We start from the raw sequence: 18,160 nt of genomic DNA, 5'->3' as shown, positions 1-18,160 counted from the left end.
GTTGATTTGGTCTGATCCCTAAAAGATGTGACAACATTCCTTCTCTGTGTTTTACCTGCCCTTTTCTCAAGAGTTTCTTTCAGCTCTGACAGGTTAAACGGACAATGAAAAATTCTTCAAAATATAACACTGTTTTTGTTTTAAATGCAAAAAGTGAATGAAAAATCATCTGCATAAATGCATGATTTTAATTGAGATTTTATATGCTTGTATTGTTGGAGATGATTTTCAGTTCAGTTCAGTTCATTTAGTGACTCACTCAAAAGCAATACAAATTAATTACACTGCTGCTGTTTAATGAAATGCAAGTGCACCCTATCCACAGTTTTATTGCCCTCCCCCCAAAAAATTCAAAATAAAAAGCAAATCAGACCAAATTTAGTGATACATTCTTTTCATTGACATTTTTCATGCTTGACTAAATGTGGTCCGTTTTTGTTTTTCATTGAAACAACATATTTTGGTGGATGAACACAAAACAAGTAATAAAATCCCAGAAATCCGTTGTTTTTTTTTTTAATTGGACAGCAAGGGCATGGCATTTATTTTTATCGCTTTTGATTACGTGACTGACCGTGCCTTGTGGTTGAGTGGTGACAGGGTGTAGCCTGCCTTTCGCCTCACCAAATTGGATAGGCTCCAGCCCCGTGTGAATATGAGCAGGAGCAGAAAAAGAAACTGGATGCTCCGATGGAATTTTTACTCTGAAATATCCGATAATAGAAGTATTTTCTTGGAAAAAAAAAGAATGAAATCAAGTGTTTTCCTTTCTTTTTTTTAATTTTGTTTAATAATCGGCGGCACGGTGGGCGACTGGTTAGAGCGTCAGCCTCACAGTTCTGAGGAACCGTGTTCAATCCCCGGCCCCGCCTGTGTGGAGTTTGCATGTTCTCCCCTTGCCTGCGTGGGTTTTCTCCGGGCACTCCGGTTTCCTCCCACATCCCAAAAACATGCATTAATTGGAGACTCTAAATTGCCCGTAGGCATGACTGTGAGTGCGAATGGTTGTTTGTTTCTATGTGCCCTGCGATTGGCTGGCAACCAGTTCAGGGTGTACCCCGCCTCCTGCCCGATGACAGCTGGAATAGGCTCCAGCACGCCCGTGACCCTAGCGAGGAGAAGCGGCTCAGAAAATGGATGGATGGATGGATGTTTAATAATCAGCATCAGCCAATATCAAAGCAGCAAATAATTTCATAGGGATGTAACATTTTTGCTCAACGTATCGCTTGCAATTGTTTTCTTTACATAATAAAAACCAGGAGTCACCAACCTTTTGGAAACTGAGAGCTGCTTTTTGTGTATTAATTGATGTTAAGGGGTACCAGTTTGATACACACTTCTGAAATAACAAATTTGCTTGAATTATATTTAATGATTTGTTATTATTAATAGCTAATGATATTCATCTACATCAAGACACTGATGATGTTAATGATTCCTCACAATTATCAAGAATGATTTCAGGTATAGGAAACGTGAAAAATATCAACATGTAACACTTTATTTCTCCAAGTCTCTGCAAGTGTTTACATTTGAACTTCTACAACATTCCTAGGAAATCACAGTGTTCTATCACTGGTAGGCTATTTTTAGAACAGGCCTGCGGGCTAGTCAAATGATCCTTGGGGACTACCTGGTGCCCGCGTGCACCATGTTTGTGACCCATGATGAAGAATATAGCAACACAAATTGTCCCTCATAAAATAAATGATGAAAATCATCACAACTCTGACTTGTCAGGTGAACACTTACAGCGCAGTTCTTCTTACAAACATTTGGTTCAGACTGGTGACTGCTTGGGAACAAAAGGAGTATACAGGCCAGTATAGCAAATGGACTCCTTCATAAGTGCATTTTCTGATCCCACCTTCAGTTTGGAGAATGGCATTTGGTGAATATGTTGTCACAAAGACTCCTCCCACTTATTATTTAACCAGTGCAGTACTATAGTTAGACTCTGTTGAAGTGACCTCTTGTGGGATGCGCTCTATGGACTCAGTGGTGGAGCTCTGGGACTGAGAGGACAGATGCTCCGACGCACGGGGGCTATCTACACCGGAGTGCATCATGGGTAAGTAGATGTCATCCATGTTTGGCAGCACGAACACTTTCTAGAGAGAGAAAGACAGCGTGGCTAAAAAGAATGTAAAGCATGCATTTGGGCAGGTTGTTCTTCCTTACCTGGAACTCATTCTGTAGTTTCTTTTCAATCCATTCAGTCACGTGACATAACGTCACCTCCCTCTCGCCTAGTTTGGGGCGGACACGCAGATCCAGTTTGGGTGGTTTGCAGAAACTGTACCTGCAGGGGTAGTAATGAAGCAAGTGAAAACGTGTTCAGTCAAGCTACACTTTCAAATACTCACACACATACATACAGTACATAAGCGGTATTACAAATTGTGTATTTACAAAGATAAGGGATTAGGAATCCACTGCATCATACAGAGAGCTGTTTGTGATGTTAAGAATAAACAAAATATTATTAGAAACAAAGATAACACAAATGTATATAGCGCCTTTCAAGTGATACATTATTTTCATTGATATTTTTCATGCTTGACTAAATGTGGTCCGTTTTTGTTTTTCATTGAAACAACATATTTTGGTGGATGAACACAAAACAAGTAATAAAATACCAGAAATCCTTTTTTTTCCCATATATATATATATATATATATATATATATATATATATATATATATATATATATATGTAGTGCACTGTTCTGTGCTATTTTGTTATTGAAATAAAAGTTATTTTTTAAAAATAGTTTCTAGCATGAAACTCTAAACCGTCTTTGCATAGTCGGTAAAATTCATATATATATATATATCCATCCATCCATCCATTTTCTGAGCCGCTTCTCCTCACTAGGGTCGCGGGCGTGCTGGAGCCTATCCCAGCTGTCATCGGGCAGGAGGCGGGGTACACCCTGAACTGGTTGCCAGCCAATCGCAGGGCACATACAAACAAACAACCAGTCGCACACACAGTCACACCTACGGGCAATTTAGAGTCTCCAATTAATGCATGTTTTTGGAATGTGGGAGAAAACCGGAGTGCCCGGAGAAAACCCACGCAGGCACGGGGAGAACATGCAAACTCCACGCAGGCGGGGCCGGGGATTGAACCCGGGTCCTCAGAACTGTGAGGCTGACGCTATATATCCATCCATCCATTTTCTGAGCCGCTTCTCCTCACTAGGGTCGCGGGCGTGCTGGAGCCTATCCCAGCTGTCATCGGGCAGGAGGCGGGGTACACCCTGAACTGGTTGCCAGCCAATCGCAGGGCACATAGGAGCAAACAACCATTCGCACTCACAGTCATGCCTACGGGCAATTTAGAGTCTCCAATTCATGCATGTTTTTGGGATGTGGGAGGAAACCGGAGTACCCGGAGAAAACCCACACAGGCACGGGGAGAACATGCAAACTCCACGCAGGCGGGGCCGGGGATTGAACCCGGGTCCTCAGAACTGTGAGGCTGACGCTATATATATATATATATATATATATATATATATATATATATACACACATATACACACACACACAAATACACATATATATATACACATTGAATATTATATTCCCCATATATATATAAAAAATTAAATAAAATACAAAAAAGAATGGATTGTTGATTACAGGTAATAATTATGTAAAGTGGCTATTGCTTAGTCAGAATAAAACTTTTGTCTCGTCACTCAGGTTCAAAACAAAGTTAATTGTCACTTGCGTTGTCCTCTTCCTGGCACCATTAATTTCATTACCAGCTGCACGTAATGTGATTCTCACCATATCCTGTCAGTAGGGGGCGGTGGGATGTTGACGACCAGGGACCCTGACAGCTCTTGAACCTCCACTGTGAGCAGTAGGGGGGTATTTGACATCTCCTCAAACTTCTTCTTGATGAACTCGTTCTCTGTCGCCTTCTGGAAATATCTGGATTTTGCAATTTTGTCCACAAATCTCAAAATCTTCCTTCCAGTCCTTCCGCCCCCGGTCCTGTAAAACACGATTAAAGAGTGAGAGGAAAGTATTTGTGTGGTCAGATTTAGGATGTTGATGTTCCCCTCAAAATGAGGCACAAGAGTCTGGATTAAAGCTACTGCCACACAGAATTGGATACAGAGGTCGAGGTTATGTTCCAGTCTCGGGTGAAATAATATTTGCATTTACCCATCGGTTGCTGACGAAAGGCCCTTTTCCCCAGAGGGGCCCTGAGGCTCAGCCAGGAGAACCTCTTCGTCTTCAGATGAAGCAGCACTGGAGGACTCCTCATCACTGTCTGCTAGCACACTTAGAATGGGTCTGCAGCTAGAAAGACAATTTAAAGTGCTCAGGTTACTGGGCAGCCGTGGCCCTATGGTTAAGGTCATCAGCTTCCACCGTGGAGGACCTAGGTTCAAGACCCCGACTGGACCATCCACCAACATTCCCCGGACTCACGGCTGTGGTGTCCTTGAGCAAGACACTGACACCCTGAAAATGCTCTCTGGGCACTTCTGTGTTCACTGTGATGGGTTGAATGCAGACAACAAATTTTGTGTGCATGCATGTTCATGACAATAAAAGTTGATTCTTCTTCTTCGTAAAAAAAACAAACACAAAAGGTTAAATCATGCCAACTATAGTCTAAATATAAACTGCACTCCTGTCAAACAGGAGTGCTTACAAACACAAGTGGAAGTGTCTGGTTTGCAGGGAGGGACTTAAAAAGGCTTGATGACTGCGGAGGATGTCGAATGCTGGCTGGACTTTTAATCCACAAGTGAGCTTCTGTGACAGTGGGTTTGTGCTAATCAGTGCAGTGTACAGTTTAGGGGTGTGTGGAGTTTGCATGTTCTCCCCGTCCCTGCGTGGGTTTTCTCCGGGCACTTCGGTTCCCTCCCACATCCCAAAAACATGCATGGTAGGTTGATTGAAGACTCTAAATTGCCCGTAGGAGTGAATGTGGGTGTGAATGGTTGTTTGTTTATGTGTGCCCTGCGATTGGCTGGCAACCAGTTCAGGGTGTACCCCACCTCCTGCCCGCAGTTCGCTGCGATAGGCTCCAGCACTCCTGCGACCCTTGTGAGGATAAGCGGCTCAGAAAATGGATGGATGGATAGATTTTAATACAGTTTTTTCAATCCATATATCTCATTAACTGGATAGGTGGTTCATTCTAAATAATAAAACATACTGGTAAAACTAACCTTTTTACATGTATATTTCAATGTTTTCATTATTTTATATAACAATTGGTCACATAATTATGATTAAATTAATTATAAATAATAAAACAGGGCAGTGCTTGCGTGGGTTTTTTCCAGATAATCCGGCTTCCTCCTACCTTCCAAAAACATGCTTCTTAGTTTAATTGACTCTCAGACAAAAATTGTCCATAGGTGTGAATGTGAGTGTGAATGGTTGTTTGTCCAAATGTGCCCTGTGATTGACTGGGAACCAGTCCAGGATGTGTGGATAAACCATATCAAAAATGAATGGATGGAAAATGGAAGCATGAGAATGGAATGTCATAATTTTATTATTAAAGCACTTAATATAAAGTACAGTGTTCCCTCGCCACTTCGCGCTTCACGTTTTGCGGGTTCAGTGTTTCGCGGGTTTCTCCAAAATATTCATAAAAAAAAGAAAAATTCATCAAAAAAGAAAAATGAAAATATAATTTTATATCAGCAGCCATATTGAAGAAAGATGCGTGTTTCATGTTGATGCATGAAAGAGAAGGTTTCCCTGCATGCCAAACAAAGAGATGAGTTGACTCAGAGGCTTTGTACATGCCTGTACTGTACTGTACACTCATACAAGGCGCGTGACTGGTTCCCGGCGCAACATCGACCAATGAGAGCACGAGTGGATTTATCCCGTGAGCTGATTGGCTGTCCATCATCGCAGCCTCACCCAGCATCTTCCATTGTTGTGTCTCGCCAGCCCCATCCACGCTGTTGACTGTCTCGCATACTGTATCTTAGTGTTGTGTTCGTGATAACTTTTTTTGATTAGTTAAGAACCTTACAATGCCGCCTAAGCGCTGAGTGACCTGGCCCATCTTTTTGTTTTAAAAATTTAATGTAGCCCTTGAGCACAAGTTTGTGCACCCCTGTTTTGGATGAATGGATATGCACGTATGCATGCACATCAGTTTTGCCCATAAAAATGTAGTTACTAACCGTGTATTTCCAGTTTCAGTCAACCAATCTGTGTCCTGGCCGCCCTCTTTACCCAACTTCGACAGGTTGAATTTGGTCTGCAGGGTCATCTGCAGGGTGCCATAGTAGGCCAGCTGCAGCTCCACCCACAGGCCTGCAAGTGGGAAGCGCAGAAGGGTCATCGCCAGAGCCCTCTGAATAAGACAAATATCCCTAAAACCTAATCTGGGCGCACACTCACAGTGGGCAGACTAAACAGCTTTCATTGTGATTATAGAGCCTTGAATATTCATGATAGATTACAAGGAATTAGACTGTGGGAATGACATATCTGGATTGAGAAAAAGGGACAGACTGAATTTATAGGAGGGCGGTTGTGTTACAGGCAAAATCACAAGGTCAGACACTTACACATCTCCTCATCAGTGTCGGGTGCCAGACTGACTGATTTAAAAACAGGCGCACACAAGCCAATATGCTCGAAATGTTTGCAGCTCACATGAAGCTGTGAGATTTACAACAGGATTACAATGCTTGATCTGTTGTTATGTCGTCATTTAAGCACAAACGTATGGGCGAGAGCTGCTTGTTGCATGTGCATCAGTAACGTGTATGTCTGAGGCAACCTCACACACACATACCCAAAACTCTCATACTCACCAAAAAACTCATACACATGCAGACACACACACACACACAGGCGAATAATCTCTCATTCAAAAAATAAAACCTCACACACACCCAAAAACTCTCAGTAGCAAAAAAAAAACCCTCTCATGCAGCAAAAACTCTTAATCTTGTCAAAAAAAAACACACAACAAAAAACCCTTACACACGACAAAAAAACTCTCTTTCACCAAAAAAGACTCTCTCACAAAGACTCATATGAAAAACATCTCTCTCGCTCCAAAAAGACTGACCAAAAACCTCTCACACGACAAAATCGCACTCAGGAAAAACACTCTCACATTCACCTAAAAAACTTCACACCACTGAAAAACCTCCAACACAAAACAAAAAACCTCACACTCACCAAAGAACCTCTCTCGCAAACACAAAACCCCTCACCCACAGAAACAAAACTCTCACAAACAGCAAAAACCTCGCACACTGAAAATAAACACACACACACACACACACACACACACCATGAAAATCTCTTGCACACCTAAAAAACTTCACATGCCATAATACTCTAAAATAAAATAAAAACTCACTCACCAAAAACATTTGATACACAAGACTTTTTATTTAGTGCATGACAGTTTTTTTTTTGGTGTGTGTGAGACGTTTTGTTTTGTGTGTGTGAGAGTTAAATATTATTTTGGCCTATGTGGCACTTAAATGTACGAGTGTATGTGTGTGTTATTTTACAGCAGTGTCTAGTCTCACCTCTGTGGTTAACCTCTGGCTGGGAAGTAGATATGATTTGCGGGATAGAACAGCCCATATCCAGCTCAGTTAGGGTCAGTTCATTCATAAAGTAAGGCAGCTGTAAAATGAGATGAAACGTAAACATCAGGTGTGAAGGAAATAGAAATACTGTTTGTACAGTGTATTTATTATACATAATGCAACATTATCCTCTGTTAATAGTATAATAATAGAAGGCGGAAAGCCAAATTTTTTCCACCACAGTACATGAATTCGACACTGAATACCCTGATTGTGCTGAGCTTCTTCTGGATCTTGTGGGAAACCATGTCAGCCCAGTGCTTCTCTCTCAAGAAGTCCCAAAAGATTCGACCAATCAGAGCGTTGAGCCATACAGATGGACTCCTCCCAGTGTACTCCACCAGATCACAGGTACACTGTGGAAGTGAGAAATGAGTCAGGGATGATTCAGTGCAGAATATCTACTCCTGAAGTCTCCCTACCAGTATGAGTGCCACACTTCTGCTTCAGCATGACTTACGTTTCCTTTAAGTTTGGGGCTTGTCTCTGTGCTGCCAACTCCAGGGCTGGAGAACGGGAGCAAGTCTTCTGTAGTCAGAAGACGAGACATGTACCGGGCGTAGTCAAGCAGTAAAAGGCCCCTGGTGGTGGTGCTGCTGGAGGAGGGCTGACTGAGAGCAACTGCAGGCATGGAGGGGGCATCGTCTTCACTGCTGCCCACTCTGCTGGAGCCTCTGCTGCATGGGATATCGCTGTGGCTGCTGATAGCCTGCGACAGTACTGGGTCACCTGGAGGGAAATATTTTATGTAGTTAGCTAAAATAACGGTTTGTGGCATGTGAAGTGAAGTAACGTTGTTTAGGCCTTATGCCAAGTATGCACTCAAACACGAACCAAGATGGAATAACACAAAGGAAAATGTTGTTGGTTTTTCCCCAACCTAAAAGACTTATTTGCTCATTGCTAATGAAGTTCAATCACAGGAGACCAAACATCACTTTAGCATTTTATCTGACTGGTGTCAAAAGACACTAGGACATTCAGTTGGAAGAAGATATGGGAAATATATCTGCATGGCCCACTGATTCTAGGCTTCATTATTGTCATGTAAAATGTGTTTGACTGTCAGTACAAATCTGTATTATGAATCAGACTATGGTACATTGAATTCACACTAAACTCAATCCAGGATCAAATATATCAAGTACGTTTTTATATTTAAAAAAATAATGCACACTACTATTGTTATCATGAACATTATTGTTATCCATCCATCCATTTTCAACACCACTTATCCTGGTTAGGGTCGCGGGGCATTGGAGCCTATCCCAGCTGACTTCGGGCGAAAGCCGGACTACACCCTGAACTGGTCGCCAGTCAGTCGCAGGGCATTATTGTGATTATTAATAATATTTAATTATGTTATTAAAATCATGAGCTTTACTAGTGCTAATAGCGCCAAAATGCACTTAAAAGACAACAGCTAAAAAGGGAGTAATATAATTTAAACCACTGACCATCTTATCTACATTGATAGAGTTAGGCAATTGCCATCTCGGGGACGGCCCTTAACTGGTTCTATCAAATCACTTTTTCTGTGGTTGTCTGTCTCCCTTTGTTGCGGTGTACCACAAGGGTCAATCTTAGGGGCCATTCTTTTTTTTGTTTTTTTGCTCTATACATACTTTCCTCTTAGGAGCTGTCATCAGCAAATTAAATGTATTTACCATTAACATATTAAAACTGTAACCCCTTCCTGCTTTTTTTCACCTAAATAAAATATTCATATCTCATTTTGAACTGGAAATGATCATTTATGCCTTAGTCTCCTCACATCATGACTATTGCCATTCTCTCTTCACCTGTCTTAACAATCGTCATTAGACCGTCTCCAATTAGTTCAGAATACCGCTATTAAGCTTTTGTCCCAATAGATTCAGCCACATTACGTTCTGTCGTCCTTGAACCAGCTCCCAGTTCATTAAAGAAGACTTTGTGAGTCGTCTCTTTGAAAAGTGCAATATAACGCAAATATTCTGACTTAGTGACTTGCAACTGAGGCACTGACAAAGTAGCATAAACACTACAGTTGTTTTCCGGTGTCTAATTGTGAGATCTGTACGTTCTCACAAATAGGATTGTCTTTGACAAGCTAAGAATTGGCGCAGGCAATCCATAATTCGCACATATATACTAATGCATCATCTATGATTCTCCTACCCGATCGAGGTACACATCTGCCAGGCCTTGATTTGTCCTGGTCCTTTTCTCGATCTGCATCAGTGGATGCAAGCAGGAAATAACGAAACCACTCCTCCTTCTCTCTCCCTGTGCGTCCAAAGAGGTAAAGAGTTGTGGGTGGGTCATGGATGGGTTCAGCAAAACCCTGACATGAACTAGCGGGTGTGGTTCTTGGCTCCTCCTCCTCATCCTGACTCTCCTCCGACCATTGTCCAGCCTCCTCTTGGGAGTTTACATCACTGGCCAGCTGGATGCAGATCGGATATTTGGGGTTCCATAGTCGCTTACGAGCCAACACAGATGGCAGCAAGAATACCTTTGGGAGACACATGAAGAGAATTATATACTCAAATATCCCATTTACATTTGTATTTTAATCAATGTGTTCTCATGAGAATTTAGCAGCTACTCAAAACCCTTCACAAACATACCATCCATGCAATGAAGATAAATTATCTTAGATAATGTGCTTAAAGGGGTAGATTGTGCAAAAAAACAAAACAAAACAAAAAAAACACACTTTATTTAGCCATGAAGTGGTTAGGGTATCTTAGTGTTAGACATTCTTAAATAAGTTTGCATAATATATACCAGTCAATGCAAGCATCAATGGAACCAAAAACAGTCTTTTTCCAACCCAACTATTTTGGCCCAGGATGAAATAGAGTACTATACACTCCTAACATCTGTTCAATTGAATTTCATCATTCCCAGATGTATCCTTTAGCATTCCATCTGTGGTTTTGAGTGAAATGTCTGTTGGATTAATTCATATAAAAATTGCAATAGACAATCATGTCCCTTTTAGGATTCATAAAATACACTGTAGATCATTTTAAATAGTCTCAGATACTACAACATAAAAGGGAAACATTTAACCTTCATTATTTTATGCACAAATTGTTTGAATAGTATTCCTACTTTGCTCTTTTCCAGCTGATAGGAGCGCATTTTTATGAAAGTGGACTCATTGACTCTCTCATCGTACGTGGCCCTGCGGTTGATGTTAGACTGGGGAGTGTCGAGTCGGAGACAGGATCCTTCCAGTGTGGCAAACACGGAGTGAGTTTGTGATGAGTGATATGTCTCTGGGCAGTAATCATGAATCTCATTCATCCAACCCTAGAAAATACAATACAAATAGGTGCAGCACAACAATGAACATAAAGGTTTGGCCAAACCTGTTTTAGGTCATAAAGGGGTTAGGGTTGTGCCAGACATATGGGTTGAGGTGTCTCCAAAACAGAAGCCTAAATTATAAAATACCTTACCAAAATGTAGTTTAATGCTTTGGACGGCTAAACGGTCTATGATATTTATCCCGGTCATGCAAACCACCACCTGCTTTATACACTGACAGACTGCAGTCTCTTCCTTTCCAGGATGTGCTGTAAATTGCCTCTGGAGATGACAGTGGATGGGTTCCTGCTACAGTATGTCCTCTCCAGTTGCTGTAGAAGTACTGTAATTATGACTGAGACTCCAGAGATTACTGCTTTTAATTGCATTATGGCCATAATGTATTTTTATATTCATCTGTGAAAGAACAAGAACAACAATTGTGCATGAATAACCTTTCACTTGACACTGCTGTTTTAGAAGCAATTTGGGTGAGTGAAAGCTCATTATCAGTACTGTTGTTATAATAACTGTACAGTTTAAATGTCAGCAACGCAGTATTTGAAACTATTGTGATGGGGAATTTGGAATTGCAATATTAGTTTTTTATTGTGTTCAAAGGAACATTTGAGAGGTAAATTATGGACTGTGTAATGATACACGTACATTATCGAGCCATGCTTTCTCCACCAACTCCACCCACTTCATACAATTGGAAAGCTATGCAATACTTATACAATGTAACCTCCAAAGTAGAACAGCCCTGGAGTCATACAGTTTGGTTTTCAATTTGCAGAAAAAATTGCCTTTAAAGCACCAAACTTCAGACATTGAACCACCGTGATGTACAGAGCTGTGAAAAAGTATTCGCCCCTTCTCAAATTTTTTATTATTTTTTTTTGCATAGTTTCCCCACTTTAATGTTTAAGATCATCACTCAAATGTAAATGTCACAACAATGACCCATGTAAACATATAAATGCAATTTTTAACAACTATCAAATTAACTGCGTAAAAACTATTCAAAGCTACCTGGCCCTGAATGAAAAGTAATGCCCCTCATAAACCTAATAACTGGTTGGGTCATCCTCAGTACCAACAACTGAAATCAAGCGTTTTTTTTTTTTTTATATCTGGCAATGAGCCTTTTTTGGCCCACTCTTCCTTGCAGAATTGTTTTAATTCAGCAACGCTGGAGGGTTATTGAGCATGAACAGCCTTTTTAAGGTCATGCCACAGCATTTCAATTGGATTCAAGTCCGGACTTGGACGAGGCCACTCCAAAACCTTTTTTTTTTTTTTTTTTTTTAAAGCAAGAAATTGACTTGCTTGTGTCTTCTGGATTGTTGTCCTACTGCAGAACACAAGTGTGCTTCAGCTTGAGGTCATAAACTGATGGCCGAATATTCTCCTTCAGGATTTTCTGGTAAAGAGCAGTGAATGGTTTCTTCAATCACAGCAAGTTGTCCAGGTCCTGAATTACCTAAGCCACAGTAACACCACCATATTTGACTGTTGGTTTGCTGTTCTTTTTCTTAAATGCTGTGTTAAATTTACACCACATGTAACAAAAGCACCTTCCAAAAAGTTCAACTTTCATCTCCTCAGTCCATAGAATATTCTCTCAAACGTCTTCAGATTTTTTTGTTTTTTATTTTTTTTAAATAAAGACGAGCCTTGATGTTCTTTTTGGTCAACAGTGGTTTTCACCTTAGAAATCTGCCATGGACGCCATTTTTTTCCCAGTCTCTTCCTTATTGTGGAGTCATGAACACTGACCTTAACTTAGGAAAGGGGGCCTACACTTTCTTTAGATGTTGTCCTGGCGTCCTTTGTGACCTCCTGAATGAGTCGTTGCTGTCCTCTTGGTGTCATTTTTGTAGGCCGGCCACTCCTGGGAAGGTTTACCACTGTTTCATTTTTGCGGATAATTGCGGATAATTGCTCTAAACATGGTATGCTAGAGTCCCAAAGCTTTAGAAATGGCTTTCTAACCCCTCTCTAGACTGAGGTCAATTACATTATTTCTCATCTGTCCTTGTATTTCTTTGGCTCGTGGCATAGTGTTGCAGCTTTTTGAGATCTTTCATCTGAATTCATTTTGTCAAACGTGTTCTATTTAAGGGATTTCTTGAATAGGTCTGGAGGTAATCAGGCTTGGGTGTGGTCAGTGAAAATAAAGTCAGGTTTTCAAAAAAATTTGACTAGCCAGAGTTAATTAATGAATTAACAAGGGGCTAATTACTTTTTCACACAAGGCCAGGTAGCTTTGACTAGTTTTTTTCCTAATAAATACATTCACCATTTAAAAACTGCATTTTATGTTTACTTGGTTAATCTTTGTCTGATATTACCATTTGTTTGAAGAAAAAAAACTTGAGAAGAATACTTTTTCATGGCACTGTTTACAGAGTTCAGCGAGCATTTTAGGATTAACTTTAGTTTTCTTCTCAGATTGCAAAACTTCTTCCAGGACTGGCCTCAACAAAGGGTGCTAGAATAAGAATGTGATAAGAGATTAAGAAGAATATACTGTAGGTGAAGTAAACAGACTTACATTCAAGGAAGTAAGATGTCCTTATACACTTGTTATCAAAGTTAAGGTGGAGTTTTTAACTGTTTTCCCATTTTAATATTAACTTATTGGGCGCTATTTTCATAGTCATCTGTAGCGGAGCACAAAAACTGGCATATCTTGATTTTCAGGCTACGCGTGTTTGCCAATTTGGCAGACAAGTCTGCAACAACCTGATCTTATCCGAAGCGAACACTAATCTGAGATTCCAGTCAAATTCAGTGCAGATCTTGTTGACAGGAAAATTGTTTAGAAATTTGAACCTACCAGAAGTTAACCAGCATCCTAGAACTGATTGAGCTCAGTTTGAGATTCCAAAATGACTCAATTTACCTTGTTGGTGTCGGATTCAGTGGAGCAACCTCTCAGAATCCCCTCTCCCAAGTGTGGTCTCTTTGGAGAAGCTGAACAAAGGGACCTTGAAGAGCCCATTCTAATCAGCAAGAGTCCGAGCAAGAAACCCATTGCCAGCCCAAGAGCCAGGCCAGAAAAGTATGGATTTAGAGGTAGGGTAAAATAACCGTAGGATAGTATTGCCACACAGAATAAACTCATACATGGTGGAGGATTGGTTGCGTAAAGCGGATATGTCCTTAAAGATGCAACCTTATCGGATTTCCTGGCCTGCTGGTGAGTTTCAATGGGAAAAAACTGCATGGTGTCTCCATCTGAATAAAATCCTTGCTCTTCATCGCTGAGATGTTTGCAGTGATGCACAGGACATCTGCGGGGGCTTCTCCCAAGATACCTAACTGAAGGCCAGTCGAAAAAATCACCATCTGTCCTGCCACCACTCCTGACTGGAGACTCTGAGACTCCTGTGTCTGTGCTACCTTCCCGGCCCAAACCTCTCGAAATTACCTGGGTGGTCTTACACAGGTGTTTGGGGCTGCCTGTGCTATCTTCTCTCCTGATTTTGTTCAACATGCTGCTCAGTGGCTCATGGACCGCCTCCGAGAGTTTTCTCTTGGTGTCCTCTAGTTCCATTTTGAAGAAGCCGCCTTTGAGGCCCTCTCCAGTTGGAGAGAGCATGCTGGGAGACGGGGGTGCTGTGCGAGAGTCCCCGCTTCTTCTGTTCTTGGGCTGTGTAAGCTGCTTCAACAGGTGGAGGTTGAGGCGCGAATCTGATTTTGACTGCGACACCTCCGGCTCAGAACGGGAGAGCTCGGTGGAGATCGACTTCACGAGGCTGAGAAGGGGTTTTGGCCTGAGGGTGGAGCTTTCTCTAAGTTCCAGCTCTGTAGAGAGCGACTTTACCAGACTGGCCAAGGGCTGATGAGTGGGTGAGGAAGAGCCTGGGGAGAGGAAGGTGGGGCTCGTGGCGGAGAAATTACCCAAAGAACCAGGAGACGAGGGTGAAAGTGGGACATGGAAAGCTTGGGACTGCGATCCTCTGTCATCATCACTGGAGATCTGCTTCTGACTCGATTGAGAGACCGAGGAATAGTACTCATCATGATCAAGCGAGAAGATGAGCTCACTCTCATCAAGACTGCTCCACTCTCCCTCTGTTCCCGTCAGCTGGATAACAATCCCTCGAGGGAGATGCCGCTTTGTCCCAAGTGAGTTTGGGACAACGTCTGGACTGTGGGTATCCAGGAGGGGTCTGCCACCTCCGCTTGCATCCTCCTCGCATCCTTGCGCCCAATTGTTTCCACTCTCTGCCATTCCGTGACTACATCACAAAGTCAAGGCATCTAAATGTCACTGAAACAGAATAAACAGAATATAGTCAGCGAAATTAAGCCTCTGAGGCAAAACAAATACAAGCAGACAAGGGATAAGCGAGGCATCCATTCTATCCTTATGCCTAATTTGTACAAAAAACGCTTGCATCTTGACAATTAGGTGTTAGTGTGTGAACGTCATATGAGCTCTGGAGCATGAAGTTGCTTGCATGTGCGCTTGAGTCTAGTGAGTGCCTCGGTGCCAAGTCAGCGCCTCTCCCAAAGCTGTTGCTCCACATCTGAGTGTGTTTCAGACGCAGGCAAAAATAGACCAGACAAGCGTTCAAGCCTCAATGTTGAATAAATAAGAGCAAGTGTGGCATGGATATCATAACTTTTGGGGTTTGATTAGATGTGAAGCTTGTGCACACATATGTGACATCAAAAGACACGTACTGGACACTATTTGGACAAGGATACCTACAGAAACTGAAAATGGAAGAAAATTATTGCTCTGCAACTGACTTTCAACAAGATTTTGAGGGCTGACTTTCATCTTATGTTACAATAACACAAAATCCATTTAATGGTTAAGCGGTAGTGTTTAGTGTATCTCTGTTGTCTTTTTTTAACGTAACAAAGGGATGAAAAGTGCAAGCCCTGAACGACACGTAAGAACTATATCAATCATCATCGTACGACCAAGAGTTATAATCAGTAGTGTGTATCGGCTGAGCTTGGACTTCTATTTTCATACCCTTGCTCTTTATGTGAGTTAAAACCTTCTTTGGACCAATCAGGTTTATGTAACAATATTACAGGTCTGTGTGGCACGATCTCACCCAATTCCACAGCAGATGGTGGATTGTGACTAATCTGCTCACACCCATGGCAGAGAGATAAAACCTTGGAGAATCACACATCCAGACATTAGACCTTCATAATAGATTTTCACACGGAGTGGGAGACGGGCACCAGAATGTTCACATTTCCTGCGACAGGGACTCTACGAATGGCAAGGGTTTCTGATTGAAAGTTCTCCCCTTTCATGGATTCCAGTGAAATTTTGGTCAGAAATTTATGGGCCGCAGAAGACAAATTTTCTTGTCGTTCAGTCTAACACTGCTCGACTTGGTAATTTGGGGAAAAAATTAGCATGCAAATGAACTTCATTCAGAAAAAATGTCACTGGCAAATTAGCATGATGGTGTGTAATTTATAGCATTTGGCCCCAAACTGCTCAAAACTGCTTGAATCGGACATAAGTTTGACTTGTTGAAAAATATCATGAGCAGCAACACAAAACTTAAATATGTAAAAATATTATGGTTTGAGAATCATCTGCTTTTGGTTGAGGTAATGCACTTTTTATTTTACAAAAAAAGAAAAAAAAGGCAAGCAAAGGCATGGAGAGAAAGTTCACACATTTCTTTTTAATATACAAACACTTGTATGTACACATTTCACTGGCTTTGTGAAATATGAAGTTTACTTAAAAAAAATAACTAAAATGTTGCTACATTGACATGCAAGGTACATTTAAATCGGTAAAGTACAGTTTCGGTGAACCTCATCAGACGTGAACGGTTACAATCTCCGATTAACATGAATTCAGGGTTTAGCTGTGAAATCTGAAAAATCTCACTGGCATGGTTTATAGATAAGACAACATTTGGCATGGTAGGTTTCCAAGATAGCTCATCTCTGTGACCCAAAGTCACATTCTTACATTTGCACAGATTTTGGACAGGGCAGTCGAGGTCACTAAATGATTTGATGATGACTCAAATTAGAGTTGGGATGTTACATTCATTTTTGGGTATTGGTAATTTAACACAATTAAATCACATAGTAATTTGAATTAAAATAGCAAGAAAGCCTTGCAAATATAGTTTTTTCCAGTGAAAACTGAGATTAGGTGATAATGAAAAGCACATATATACAGGTACACTACAACTACATGAATATTATAAAGCAATCATAAAAAGACTGTCAGTTTGTGATCTAGGCTTCAGGAAAACCTGTGTTGTTCACCGGTGTTAGTGTAAAAGTTCAGTATTCCCTGCAATTTGAATTTTGAAACTTGAATCATGATGACGGCTATGAAATATAAATGTTCATAATAATCATCCAGTTTGAGGAGACACTACATTCCGTATTTGTTGAATAATTTGGCGCACTGCCTCGACTCCAAACTGCACTCTCATGATTTAGTAAATTGCCGCGAATGATAATAAACCATCCATCCATCCATTTTCTGAGCCGCTTCTCCTCACTAGGGTCGCGGGCGTGCTGCAGCCTATCCCAGCTATCATCGGGCAGGAGGCGGGGTACACCCTGAACTGGTTGCCAGCCAATCGCAGGGCATATATAAACAAACAAACATTCGGACACACATTCACACCTACGGGCAATTTAGAGTTGTCAATTAACCTACCATGCATGTTTTTGGGGTGTGGGAGGAAACCGGAGTGCCCGGAGAAAACCCACGCAGGCACGGGGAGAATATACAAACACCACACAGGTGGGGCCGGGGATTGAACCCCGGTCCGCAGAACTGTGAGGCAGATGCTCTAACCAGTCGGCCACCGTGCCGCCAATGATAATAATATGAAAAATTATCTAACCTGAACACGCCGTCAACCATTCAAGCCTTACCCCTAGATTTGTTTGCTGTCCTGAGCGATGATCTGCAATACAAATATAAGAAGATGCATGGGATCAGCGGGATGGCCACAGTGGTCTTCAGATAAATCCATCATTCATTTGTGTGTGCAAGGGCTACAGAGTAAGGAGGAGTGAGTGAACACTCTCCTCCACCATCTCTCTCTCGCTCTCTCTCTCATGCACTCACATACACACCTCCTCTCTTCTGACCGCCTCTATCCAGATGTGTCATATGCTGCCGAGAATCACAGCTCACCAACTGATTATGAAGAGCATGGCTGCTCGGCATGATAATCCAGATTAAGGGTAGGGCATGCAGTCACAACAGAAGCA

General features: G+C 41.5%; 1 protein-coding gene across 6 annotated transcripts; it reads right to left on the bottom strand.

Annotated features, from left to right (window-relative positions):
* Positions 1–1,481: 1,481 nt before the first annotated feature.
* On the bottom strand, positions 1,482–18,160 carry tex2l (testis expressed 2, like). 6 transcript variants are annotated; one of them, XM_061756415.1, is made up of 13 exons: positions 18,023–18,160; positions 17,788–17,850; positions 13,827–15,200; positions 10,721–10,921; positions 9,779–10,115; positions 8,079–8,347; positions 7,825–7,974; positions 7,556–7,655; positions 6,185–6,317; positions 4,188–4,325; positions 3,804–4,013; positions 2,185–2,305; positions 1,482–2,114 (listed from the first exon to the last, which is right to left on the bottom strand). In XM_061756415.1, exons 3-13 carry the CDS (start codon positions 15,159–15,161, stop codon positions 1,929–1,931), a joined length of 3,180 nt encoding a protein of 1,059 aa, XP_061612399.1. In that variant the 5' UTR covers positions 15,162–15,200; positions 17,788–17,850; positions 18,023–18,160; the 3' UTR covers positions 1,482–1,928. The 6 variants fall into 6 exon arrangements, with proteins under 6 accessions (XP_061612399.1, XP_061612398.1, XP_061612400.1 ...); XM_061756414.1 differs by having other exon boundaries at positions 17,819–17,850; XM_061756416.1 differs by lacking the exon at positions 18,023–18,160 and having other exon boundaries at positions 4,188–4,319; positions 17,819–18,010.

This window comes from Phyllopteryx taeniolatus, chromosome 19 (genome assembly GCF_024500385.1).
Source record: "Phyllopteryx taeniolatus isolate TA_2022b chromosome 19, UOR_Ptae_1.2, whole genome shotgun sequence".
NCBI lineage: Eukaryota > Metazoa > Chordata > Actinopteri > Syngnathiformes > Syngnathidae > Phyllopteryx > Phyllopteryx taeniolatus.
Note: the sequence above shows the minus strand (reverse complement) of the source record. Positions and strands in the feature narration are given on the sequence as shown.